We start from the raw sequence: 13126 nt of genomic DNA on the forward strand, positions 1-13126 counted from the left end.
AATCAACAGAAAACTGCCTTCAAAGTAATAATGTATTTTATAAAGTCATAAATAAACTACGATAAGTGGTTTAACCGATTTAAATTGTAGAGGATATATCATGAAATAAATTGTGCGTAGTGGGCTACACATTTTTGTTGTAATTGTAACAAATCTTTGAGGCGTCCGGAAGAGAAACCAAAAACTAAAATATTTCAAAACACACACACAATAAATGCTTGTTCCTTGTATTATGTAATTGCTTATCGTTATTGTTATCAGTAATTGTAGTTCAGGAAGTTTGTATACATTGATATCTCTGGAATGTCTATAAATTCTGACAGTGATGTTACTGGGTTTTTATTTTGTAGAACTTACTCTGGTGCATGTGAGTTGTCCACAGAAGTGTATATATTTATGACATTAAATACACTGCTCTTTGTTTAATCCAATTGTCTTCTGGTAGTACTTTAATTCGATTATTTTTTTTTTTGGATCAAACTCAGAGGACGGCTTACATACACATTTCATTCATCTTGTCTGTGAGTGGGGGGCGGGGGCGGGACACCTTATAATAATATCATGAAAAACAGTTCAATTAGGTAATTCCCATGTACCATGAATGCAGCATTTGCGTTATTACAACAATGTTATTATCACAGTTGTATCACCTTGTGACTCGTCTTTAATCAGTAGTTCTGCTTTTAAGAGTTTGACAAATGCTAATCAGAGAGTGTCCGTCATGGCAAAGTGTGAAAGAAAAAACAAACACATTGTAAAAAATAATTTTGAACCCACTGAATCATTGTTGTACTATATCAGAGAAAGCTTGTTAAGGGAATGCGACGCTGGTGTCACGTTGCTGGGGCAAGCCACCATATGTGCGGGGTCACTCGCACTGACTGTAAATGTCGCTCTGCATTTTTTAGTTAAAAGACGCCTTGGAAGTCTTGTCAGGTGAAAAGCTGCCACGGAAAATCTTGCAACCATCTTGTGTGTAACCTCGGCCCTTCTTTTTCATCATCCCTTTCTCCAATTTTTGTACTTTTATTTGCGCTATTTCTCTATGCAATTGAATGGATGCGATTCTCCAAAAAGCACGGAAAAGTTCGATTTCACTTTGAGAAATTACAACAGGAGTTGAATCCAGTTTTTCTGCGTCTATTATGTTCTTTTTGTGCGGCTTATAAAGCTGAATGATTGTCTTCTGCTAAAAGTGAACAAGATATTACAGGAAAAGGTGAGAATGGACCACCCCATCAGGTCTAACATCATCATACAGCAAAGCCACTTCCTCAAATACACGTGGAATGTAGCCTGTCCTCAATTTAAGAGTCAGTTTTATCCCCTTGAAATTTCTCTGTAGGATACAAATCACACTGAAACAAGCCCCTGTGATTTTGCCCTGGGCAAATCTAAGCTTATCATCAGAGAATTGCTGCTGAAGTGGACAGGATGCTGCAGGTGGGCCTTGCAGTCACAAAACTGCAGTTTTCTTCTCTTTTTTTATTTTTTACGACAACAATGAATCAAATGAATAATTCATTTGAGGATGGACTTTGCATGGAGGAGCGACAGGTGTTCATTCTTCTTTGGGCCGAGGACCTTCAGCAGTACATTGTATATACATATATATATTAAATAATATTCCTGTAAATATTCCCAAAAGAGGTACAGGATTCCTGCATCCTGTGTCGACTAGACACAAAGCGGGAGACACTGTTGCGTCGACATCAGAGAATGTGTTGCGAGAAGAAAACACAACAGGAGCACCCCAGCAGCAACAAGGATCCCAGGTCGGAGGAAGCTGGAAAGGCTCCTCGTGAGTGGGCATGGCCCCTGGGAGAAAACAGAGCAGCTATGAGAGATCATACGTTAGCAGCACTTGTCCCTTCATGCGATCTCTCCCAACCTCGCACACCGCCGTCCTCTTAATCACTGAAAAACCTGGCAAACCTGGCCGAGAAGTGACGCAAGACTCGATTCAACGATTCGCTCGTCGAGAACAAATGTTTTACACGACTCGGGAGTCAGGAGGCACTCGGTCGAGGGGGTCTTCGACAAAAAAAATGAAAATAATTACTCCGGACTCATCACAAAATTCCAAGGCCTTTGGCGCAATTCATATTGAATGTGAATGAATTTGACTTTGACTGAACTTGAATTTTTGTAAGAATTCCATTCACAACCCAGAGCCTAGTGACGGCTATCTCTCTCTCTCGCTCTCTCACTCTCTCACAAAATCGAACGACTCTACTGAGTGACTAAAAATTAAAGTTGAATCTTTGGGACATTAAAGTATTAAAGAAGTATAATTTTAATCCATTTCGAGGACATTACTGATAATTGTCACCCAACAGAGAAACTGGATCAGATAGCTGTGAACATCAAAGCCTATGAGGGCCAGAATATCATGGAAATAAAATAATTTGTCAATATGCAGGACTCTGTGCGGGCGTCAGAGAGATCGTGAAGGATCTTACGAACCAAGAGAGGGCGACTGAGCAACATGCTCCCTGTCATGGACTGGATCATCTGGAGCGTGCTGCAACAGGACACACACAAGGTTAATAGAACTAATATTGTACGGTCTCCCTCTTGCCGTCAAAACAGCTCTGACTCGTCAAAGTGTGGACTCTGCAAGACCTCTGAAGGTGTCCTGTGGTATCTGGCACCAAGACGTTAGCAGCAGATCCTTCAAGTCCTGTAAGTTGTGAGTTGGGGCCCCCATGTATCAGGCTTGTTGTTCCAGCACATCCCACAGATGCTCGATCGGATCGGACTCTAACCCCAGCCGTCCACATGATGTAGAAGAAAATGTGATTCATCAGACCAGGCCACCTTCTTCCAATGCTTCATGGTCCAGTTCTGATGCTCACATGCCCATTGTAGGAGCTTTCAGCGGTAGACAGGGCTCAGCATGGGCAGATCCTTACGCTTGCCCATTTTTCCTTCCAACACTTCAATTTCAAGAACTGACTGTTCGCCGTATACTGTCCATTTAGTTTTTTTCCTCGATTTTATCAATAATTAAAGTTGACTGATATTCCATATTTATTTTATATTTTATATTTTTTTATTTTTCTCCCACCCTTTCCAGCTGATGATAATCAAATTCCTGATTCCTAAGTCTGCATTTTACTTTGCAGGTTCACTTGCCGTCCATGTTAAAAGCACAATAAGTACATTTGCATATTCTAACGCAGCCAACAGAATTCACAACATCTGGCATCCTGCGCACTTGCAAGACATCAGCATTCCAATCAATATGTTGGAGTGATCCTCTTTCCCCAAACAATCAATGGCAAACTGGAAAAAGAAACCCCCTAATGTAGACTAATTGTAAATGGCAATACCTCATTGCCATACATCTTGTTCACTGTTAATCAGTGCTTCCGCTATTCATTACAGTTACTCTATAACAAATGCATGAATAGCCAAAATAGCATGAATGGCTAGTGTGGCCAATAATACAAAACTGGTTGTTGGCGGGGTTTTTTCATTGAGATTTGCCTCTTTGAAAAAACATCAATCAAAAACATCAGGTCAGCATATGATAGTTTATTTTCTTACTTACCAGTCAGACAAGACATGCATCAGTTGAGTTTTGGTTAAATCAGACTAGACAAACTAAATTTCCTTTTCATCTAAATGTTCACTGGCTCGACATGTCCCCCGCAAACCCCAGTCTCAAGATATCCTCGTACAGGAAAGCAGGGAAGATGGACCAGATCATCGAGGGTCAATATAACCCTTGGGATGACTTCAGGAGGAGCGGATCTAAATACGAGAGCTGGCGGTGTGTATATGGTGCCAAGGGCTACAGCTCTGGAAGGTGCTACCGAGAGGTTGACGTCAGAGCAAAGGGTGAATGGAGGATAGGAGTCAAGGAGTCCGCACCTCGAAATGGCTTTGAAAATCGAAACGCGATGACGGGTTACTGGACCCTGTGCCTGCAGATGACGGCCATCATTTACCCGGTCGCCAAGCTGGACAGATCGGCACCCAACAGGATGGACGTCTACCTCGACACAGAGCAAGGACAGGTCTCCTTCTACAATGTGGCCCAGAGATGTCAATTTTGATCTTGAAAAAAATCTTCCGTGTGTTCGGCACCATAGAGACAGACAGGGAGCTCATTGTTGTAAATTGAACTTGACCGTTTTAAGAAAAATAAAGTTTTAAGATGTACATAGGGCACTATGAGGATTATCAAAACAATGTACAATCAGCTTACATATCTGCAGTGACTTGTGTGAATGCCTTTTCTAGTATGACAGTCTAAGTACAATATTTAAAATAAGACTCAATCATAACCAGAACCAAAATCTGTAAGTATATTTAGTTTTAGGGTACACAGATTTGTAATACTCCCAATAGACGGTGCCAATGATGTTGACAAGCTAACAAAATAAATACTTGATAGGATATTGCCTAACAAGAAACCAAAAGGTGACGTGAATGCAATTGTACAAGAGATGTGTGGCTGCACTTCTAGCTCATTGTTTGTAAAAGTAACCATCTAAACTGTTCGCTAAAACAGACTTCATACAGAGGAGAGAGCTCTTATGTGGTTGCCACCAAGTATGAAAAAGAAAAAAGGGGGTAACCCTTCAATCTTTAAATGCACATTTATTTATATCATTGTATTTGTTTTTGACTACATTTCAAGTGGACTTTCATTAACCCTGATCTATGAGCCAAAAGAGTGGTAATGTTTACCTTAACACATGTTTAAGGCTTGAACGGCAAACGTACCTGTTCTTAAATGTTATTGATTGTGTCCAAGTATAAAAAATTTTTTTACAACAGATTATTAATCTCCTCTGCCCTGGTAACAGCACTTCTTACTCTCCCCCACATGATGGCACTGTTGTTTTTAGTATAGCACACATGAATATATTTCTGTATCAATTGGGAGAGCCAGTCAACTTTGAAGATCGACAATCCAACAACATTTCTCAATAGAAATATGTCAAGCCCATCACTGTGGGTTATTTGCAATTTTATTATTAACATTTAAAAACAACTGATAATATATTTGGCAATTTATCATAAAGCAGAAAGACAATCCATGGCCTTGCCATTACCAATTCATTCTAAAATATCAAAGCCCAAAATCTGCAGCTTAGAGTCATTATTAAAATAGTCAAGGGGACCCGTCCAAATAACTCAACGACAGCCACACTCGTCAACCACCATGTCCTGGTAGTGCCTCAGCACCACGTTGTCATTGTTGTCGTAGTAGAGCATGGAGATGGGCGAGAGGCGGATGGGCACGCAGCAGGGCTGGGGGGTGCCGTGGGGGTCCAGGGAGTGCACCAGCGTCTGCAGGATGGCGTGGTTGGTGCCGTTCAGGCTCTCGCTGAGCGGGAAGGGACACTCGCCGTGGCAGTAATTGGCCATGTAGCCCTGCGGAGCGATGATCCAGTCCTGCCAGCCAACGTCCTTGAAGTCGATGTACAGGCGTCGCGGCTTGCACACGTTGCTGGGCGTCACAGGGAGGTGGACGGCACTTCTCCGCCGTCTGGAGCGACACTGGTGGGGGTTGAGCGACACGGCCACCAGCGAGGCCTGGATCTCCGGCAGCGTCGGCTGCATTGAGAGGGAGTTGCCGGGGCGAAAAGGGAGGAGCTCCTCCGAGGCAGCACTGTGCGGCTGCAGCTCTAACACCAGGCCGTAGTTGCGGCCCGGTTTTCGCCAGTTTTCTGCTAAGGAGGTCAGGTCCAGCTTGAGGGAAGTGGGTTCGGGTTGGAGCTGCACAGACTGGGATAACAGTAGCCGGCGGTTGGCCTCGTGATTCGCTCCCCTCAGCGTAGCCCTGACCACTTTATACAGAGACACGCCGAGGGCCTGGGGTCCCAGGAAGAATTCGGGGGACCGGAACACACCCCAGTGGAACTGGAGCTCCAGCCTGGCCAGAGAAAGTTCCTCCACAGGCTGCAGGACAGACAGGTTGAAGAAAAGGTGTTTCTCCACGCAGCCCTGGCAGCTGCTTCCCCAGCCAGACACCAGTCTCCCTGCATGGCATGAAGAGAGGGTAGTTAAGTCCAACTAGTTGCACTGACAACCGGTTACAAGACAGACTTAGTGTCGGCCAACATTGACAAAACACAATAAATTATACCCACAGCTCAGTCATTGCACCATGTCACCACGGCTCTTGATGTGGACACATTTTATATACAGAACGTCATAATTCCTTGATAGCTGAATTTCACCTTTGGTTTAATAAAGTGTTTAGTGGCAATTCATAATATTGTCTGTGTTGGGTGGATTACACTGTAAGTGCCAGAATTCCCATGTCTGGTTTTACTCTTGTCTTTGCTCTGTGGCGGTCAAAGGCCTTCTTCTGATCAGGTTGGTTTTTGGGGTTTGTTTTTTTTCTTGGACACTTTTTGGCAAAAAAAAATAAAATAAAAAGAAATAATATTTTACCTCACATTTTATTATACTTTATTATCCTCTGTCGTCTGCAGTGAAACGCACCAGACCGAATTCCCAGTCTATGCAGATGAACCAGTCACTTGTGCGTGTCTAACCATTCTTGCCAGTGAAAGGCGGACACCGCTACCCAACAATGGAAACAGCAAACTGACATAACGCAAATGGATTAAATGACTGTTTCTTATAACGTGCCAGCGCGATAAACATGTGATGAATATCATGTATGGAATTTTTATTTCGAAAATAATCTTACGGATCACCCAAACGACCGCTACTAGTTTGAATACTATTGTTTTATTTCCAACTCATAGGTTCAAGTCATCCCGCAGATCTTAGATGCCGTTTCTTTTCTACTTTACCTTGGTCCTGCACATATCGGATAATGTTTCCCCGCACTCCGTACTCGGACACCAGGCAGGACTCGCTGTCCTGGCCCCGGAGCTCTCTGCTCCGGCGGAACATCTGCCACAGCGCGGCGGGGACCCGGCGCTCCTGCCGCGGCCCTGCGGCGGGGCTGGGCCGGGCGGAGAGACCCAGGGAGGTTATAAACAAGCGCTCCTGCGTCTGCATCTCCTCCGCGTTGGAAACGGCGCAGGCGGCCGTAAACAGCGCGTTTAACACCAGCAGCGGCTTCATCGTCGGACCCCGTCGAGCCGCACTCAGAGCGGCTGCCGTTCACCGCCTCGGACGAGCCGCCGAACCGGAGCAGGTTTAAAGCGGGTGATTGGATCTCGCCGCTGATTGGCTGAAAAAGCCCGGTATCTATGGCCCCGCCCCCCCAACTACCAGCGCGATTATGCTAATGAGCGCGCGAGGGCCAGATAAGGCAGGAAGTAGGAAGTGAGGGGGGGGTCAGAGGTCATAGGGTCAGGGGACGGCTGGATGGCCTTCTTATCAGCTTTTTAGGTTTCACTGATCAAAAGGACACATAGATTGGCCTCTAGATCAAATTACACTGTATCTGAATATTATCTATGGAGCTGATACTGCTGTTAGGACGCTGTGGCTCTAAATACCCATTGACATTTACATTGAGTCATTCAGCAGACGCTTTTATCCGAAGCGACTCACAAGGGAGAATAACATTCAAGCTACATTGCGACAGAGACATTAGTGTAACAATAAATACTGCTAGGTAGTGCTAAGTAATTGTAAGTTAGGAGAGGAGGTGCTCACTGAAGAGCTGGGTCTTCAAGTGCTTCTTAAAGACAGAGAGGGAGGCCCCCGCTCTGGTGGTTTTTGGCAGCTCGTTCCACCAACGTGGAACTACATATGAGAATAGCCTGGATTGCCGCGGCTGCACGGCCGGCAGAGCCAGGCGACGCTCATTTGATGAGCGCAGCACCCGGGGGGGGGGGGGCAACATGTGCTCTTACAAGAGCATTTAAGTAGGCGGGAGCATTCCCAGCAATCACTCTGTAGGCCAGCATAAGAGACTTGAACTTGATGCGGGCGGCTACAGGTAACCAGTGGAGCTCGATGAGCAGCGGAGTGACATGTGCCCTCTTTGGCTGGTTGAACACCAGTCGCGCCGCCGCATTCTGTATCAAATATCCAATATATACTTATGTAAAAGTACGAATATCCTGGCACAAAGTGTACGAGTAAAAGTACCATGTTGACATTTCTACTTGAGTAGAAGTATATTAGTACTTGGTCTTGAATGTACTTCAAATAAGCTTGTGTGTCCACTGTACTGTAGCTTTTTTTTTCGGCCCGTGACTTCTCACGCATTTCAACATTTCAAAATTTGAGATACTTTGTTTTTCGCCTGCAGACGTACAATTAAGTTGCAGTGAAATGATAAAAAGGCAAAATTCCAAGGCTGCGCAAAAAACAAGTAGGAACAATAATAAAAATAATGATACAAAGAAAAAATACATAAACTAAATCAGTAAAAATATATATTCACAACAATGCAAAAATATATGTATATAATATGAATAGTATGTATGTATATTGTCCAACGGGGAATACTATACACAGCGTGCAGTGGGGAGATAAATATTTTGTTTTGGTGTTTTTATGCACTGTTTTATCTTGTTTTTATGTACAGTTGTGAACTGTGGTTAATATTCCCTAATCGTACATAAACTTTTGCTTTTGATATATAAATATTATTGTGTTGCTCTTACTTGCAAACTATTGTGCTCACCTTACCCCCTGCACTACACTATAAACCCCTGTCCTTAAAATATAATAATAATAATAATAATAATAACAATAATAGTAATAATGTGGTGCATTCAGATGTATCCCATTCAAATTATAGTACTATCTTAATTTATTAACTAGTTTTATGACGTGATCATGTGTTTTCATTAAGTTACACGATTTAAAGCATCTCTTTTAGTATAGTTTAGTATGTGTGTGTTTTGCCTGTGTGTGAGTTATCTCGCCGGAGAACTCTTATCAGCATGAGTTAGCCCTCAGATATGTGGAGGCATTCCGGAGCGCAGGTTCTGTATCCGTGGCGATGGGAGCCTGGTACAGCGGCCCCCACCGTGACCTTGCTCCTGAGCAACTGCCAGGAATGCCTGTAAGCGTCCATACATCCAACCATCCATCCATCCATACATCCAACCATCCAACCACCCATCCATCCACCCATCCACCCATCCATCCATCCATCCATCCACCCAACCATCCATCCATCCATTCATCCACCATCCAATCATCCATCCAACCATCCATCCATCCATCTATCCATCCATCCATCCATCTATCCATCCATCCATCCATCTATCCATCTATCCATCCATCTATCCATCGCCAGGTTCCCAACAACATGACATATCGGGCCCCTAACATCCCCACTAAGCAGCACCCAACACATTATGGTGCGAGTTTATGGTCTGAATGCCTAAATTGCAAATGCAGTGTGTATGATGGATGTGTGTGTGTGTGTGTGTGTGTGTGTGTGTGTGTGTGTGTGTGTGTATGTGTTGGGTGGTGGGGGGGGTGTAGGGGAGGAGATGGAAAGCCATGAGCAAGTGTGTGTGTGTGTGTGTGTGTGTGTGTTATTGAGAAGGAGGGCCCCGGTGGGAAAGATCAAGAGAGCGTGATTGAGTAACAAACCCTCGCAGCTCTCTCATTTCTGTGGCAGTCAGCGGAGGAAAGCGTAGACGGGGCCCCGGCGTTCTGCGGCAGGAGTACAGCTTTGATACAACATCGACAACAACGCCGAAACGCTGTTGTGCCGCATCTTCCTTTGATTTCAACCATCATGATATGCTGGTAAGAATACATATGACTTTGTGTGTGTGTGCGTGTGTGTATGTGCGTGCGTGTGTGTGTGTGTGGTAAACTGTTTATACTGTGTTTGTAGTTTGGCCGTGGCTGTGTGTGCCCTGTGCACGGCAGCAGCAGACGGCCTGACGTCCATCAGTCCGTCTCCGCAAGTGCTACGAGGTGACGGCGCCAACCCCTCCCCACCCACGATCCACCACAGCACCATGGACGCTGTCACCGGGACACAGAAGTAAGTTAGTCACTGGCTGCACGACATTCCGACAGCTTCCAGAGGTAAAAGGAATACGCAGATAAGGGACCATCGTGCTGTTTAATCTTATGTGGATGTCTTTGTGAGATGAGGAGAAATGTGTTTTCAAATGCAAAACCAGCAGAAAATCTGTTTAATCCGATAAACTGATAAAATGACCCCATCAATATAAAATCAAAATAAATGTTTTTTTTTGTATCTGCAGAAACCTTGTTATCGAAGCGTATTTGAAAGTAAGTTAAAGGTGCAGTGTGTGGAGGTTACTGAACGGACTTGGCAGAAGCGGAATATAATAGTATGTTTCAAGAATGTATCAATTTCTGTATAATCCCATGAAAATAAGAATCGTTGTGGTGGCGTGACGTTAGAATGAGCCATTTATATAGGGTGACCACATTTTGAAACCCCCAAAGCGGGAACCTTAAGTGGACCGCAGAGAGCAGAGAGTGACTGAGACAGCGCCCCCGTTATGCACGGTGCTTTTTCTTTTGTTATGTTCAATAAGGTAAAGGAGAGGAACGGGGCACTGGGACCGTGCGTTTATATCTGCATAGGGGGCGGGTACACTTCCATGGAGGCCGCCATGTTGGGCAGCCATGTTTCTACTGTAACCCAGAATGGACAAAGCAAACGCTGGCTCTAGAGAGGGCCTTTCTTTTCGCAGCACCTGAAGGCCACCGTAGCGTCTCGCAAATCTGTTCAAATTGAATCTAATGTCTTCCACCCTCAAGTCATACTTACTTACCTGTTTGCCAATTTATTTGCAGGGTTCATAAGGATGCTTCACCACAGAGTGTTTCTGTAACTTCAGTGTCTTCAACGAGTGCTATGTCATGGAGAGCTGCTACTACCATCTTTGTAACATCTGGGGCTACGGCTAAATCACCCACTCCTCCGCCCGAGAACGTGGTGTCATCAAGCAGAGCCACGACCCCCTCCTCGTCCCCCGTGGCGTCGTTGACAATACCGTCGTCAACACGACCAGCAGCTCCCAGACCCGGACCCACTCCCAGCTCCACCCCCAGCTCCACCCCCAGACGTGAGCTTCTTCCACCCCCTTCCCCACCTCCGGCATCCACACCAACCCTCGCCGCTGGGTCACCGACCTACAGCCGACCCAGGCTGGAGAGACCAAGAGCCTCCACCGCCAGACCCTTTTGGCCCCGAGACCAAACGGAGCGAGAGGAAGCCGTGGAGAAGATCTCGGAGGTGGAGGCGGCCGGAGAGCCTCCGTGCGACTTTGACCCCTGTGTTCATCTGCAGCAGACCTGCCCCGAGCTGAAGGAGGTCAAGGGCTGGAACTGCATGTGCCCCGTTCTGACCTCCGACCCCTCCTCGGTGACCCCCGGACCCGTGGTGGCCCTGGAGGTCATCCGGGTTCGGCCCGGGTCCGCCGGCGTGCGCTGGTGCGCCCCCTACTCGGCCCCGAGCGCCTTCCTGGTGTGGGTGCTGCGTCAGGACGGCAGCAGCGTCAGCAACATCAGCGTGAGCTCCTGGGTGCGGCAGACGGACGTGTTCGGCCTGGAGGCGGGGCACGCCTACCACGTGTGCGTGAGCGCGCAGAGCGGCGCGAGCGTGTCGCACAAGCGCTGCGCCGCCGTCCACACCCCTCCAGACGGCGGGGCCATCGCGCTCTACGTCCTGTCCGGAGGGTGCGGCGTCCTCCTACTGACCGCCGCCGTGCTCGCCGCGTTTCTGAACAGGCAGTGCAAGAGGCGCCCGGCGGCGGGGACCCCGGCGCTCTTCAACCCGGCAACCACCCCGGCGCTGCACGACCCGCGCCTGGCCAGCCTCGTGTCCATCTCCAACCCCGCCTACACCCCGGACGACGAGCAGAGAGCGGCCTTCCCCGCGAACGCAAACTTTGCACATAGAGCACAGCCCAAAAAAACAACTAACGCACAGGTTTATAAGAAGTAGGGACAAGGAGGCATCCACCCAGTGTATTGTTGCTACGTCACTTTGTGCCTCTGTGCTGATCGTCATTTGAATTCAGCGTCTGGTGCAGTCTGTGTGTGTCTACTACCTTGCTGTTCACTTTATCCACACAAGCACTAATGTCAATATATAAAACACAATATCTGTACATTCAAAAGAGACGCACAACACCTCCGCCAGGTGTCTTCCCTGTCGGGGGGAGACAATCTTGTGGTGCACTATAGCAAGAATTAGAAAATGTAAATAGTTATTAGTCAATATACTGTTCGAGCAAAATTTCCCCCCCGTTTCGTGTCTGCAGCTTACATTTCTGTTTTAAAAATGTTATTTCCTTTGTCTTCCCTTTAAAAAGTCATCGTCGTGGACTCCTGGCTGCTAGTTTGATCCTAAACAGGAATACAGGAAATAAGGGGTGACTGAGTTAGATATGGAACGGCTTTAAATCACACTGCGCTATGCAAAGAAACACAAGACAAACGGTCTCCCCTCCGTTATGGTCAGATAGTTTGCTGATAGTCCCTTCATTCTGAAGCTGCCGTGTCTGTTACGCTGCTCCCAAGTTTCTGGCCCATGCATTGGTGGAGGCATAATTTCATACAATGTGGCTTTAAATGATGAACATGACTCCTTAAAGGACTCCATAAACTTTGCAAGTGATGGCCACCCCCCGATCTACTGTATATCTAAGTATCAACTGATTATGTGGCTGAAAATGTATTTCCATCCCCGTTTCCTCTGCATTGATTGGGGGGGGGGGGGGGGTTCAGTGGGGTTTGAGCGGTCAGTTGTAATTACACACAACCTTCCTTTCCACACTTTCCTTTAGCACCTGCAAAGGCGCACGGCAGAATCTAGCGGATTCCAGCTGCGAATAAATCTTTTGACACTCCCACCCTCCTTGGTTGTGGCTATAATGAGCTCGGGTTTTCAGGCTCGTCATTAAAAGGCTTGGTTTGGTCTGGCTGATTTATGTACTACTTATCATGAGAAAACTCTTTTCTGTTTGGAAGAATATCAAATCCGAATGGGTTAGTTCAAAAGCAAAGTGAAAAATGACCTAATACACTGTTAAGCAGAAGCTGTTATAAGCTGTTAAATTTTGCAATTGAGCTGTCAGTTCTTTAACAAGTCAGAGCTGAATTAAACAAACCCTGACATGTTGTTTGTAGTGTAAATCGCGCAGGTGGGGAAAAACAGCTCGGGGAGGAACTAGTTGGAAGGGATTTCGGATGTGGAAACTTCCATTTTCTTTTTTTATAT

At 46.1% G+C, this 13126-nt stretch overlaps 1 protein-coding gene across 1 annotated transcript; it reads right to left on the bottom strand.

Annotated features, from left to right (window-relative positions):
* Nucleotides 1-5151: 5151 nt before the first annotated feature.
* On the bottom strand, nt 5152-7062 carry gdf3 (growth differentiation factor 3; the record flags this gene model as incomplete). The annotated part of the gene is made up of 2 exons (XM_080019532.1): nt 5152-5999; nt 6786-7062. 2 exons carry the CDS (start codon nt 7060-7062, stop codon nt 5152-5154), a joined length of 1125 nt encoding a protein of 374 aa, XP_079875658.1.
* Between the last annotated feature and the right edge of the window lie 6064 nt (nt 7063-13126).

This window comes from Zeus faber, assembly GCF_960531495.2.
Source record: "Zeus faber genome assembly, chromosome: 18".
NCBI lineage: Eukaryota > Metazoa > Chordata > Actinopteri > Zeiformes > Zeidae > Zeus > Zeus faber.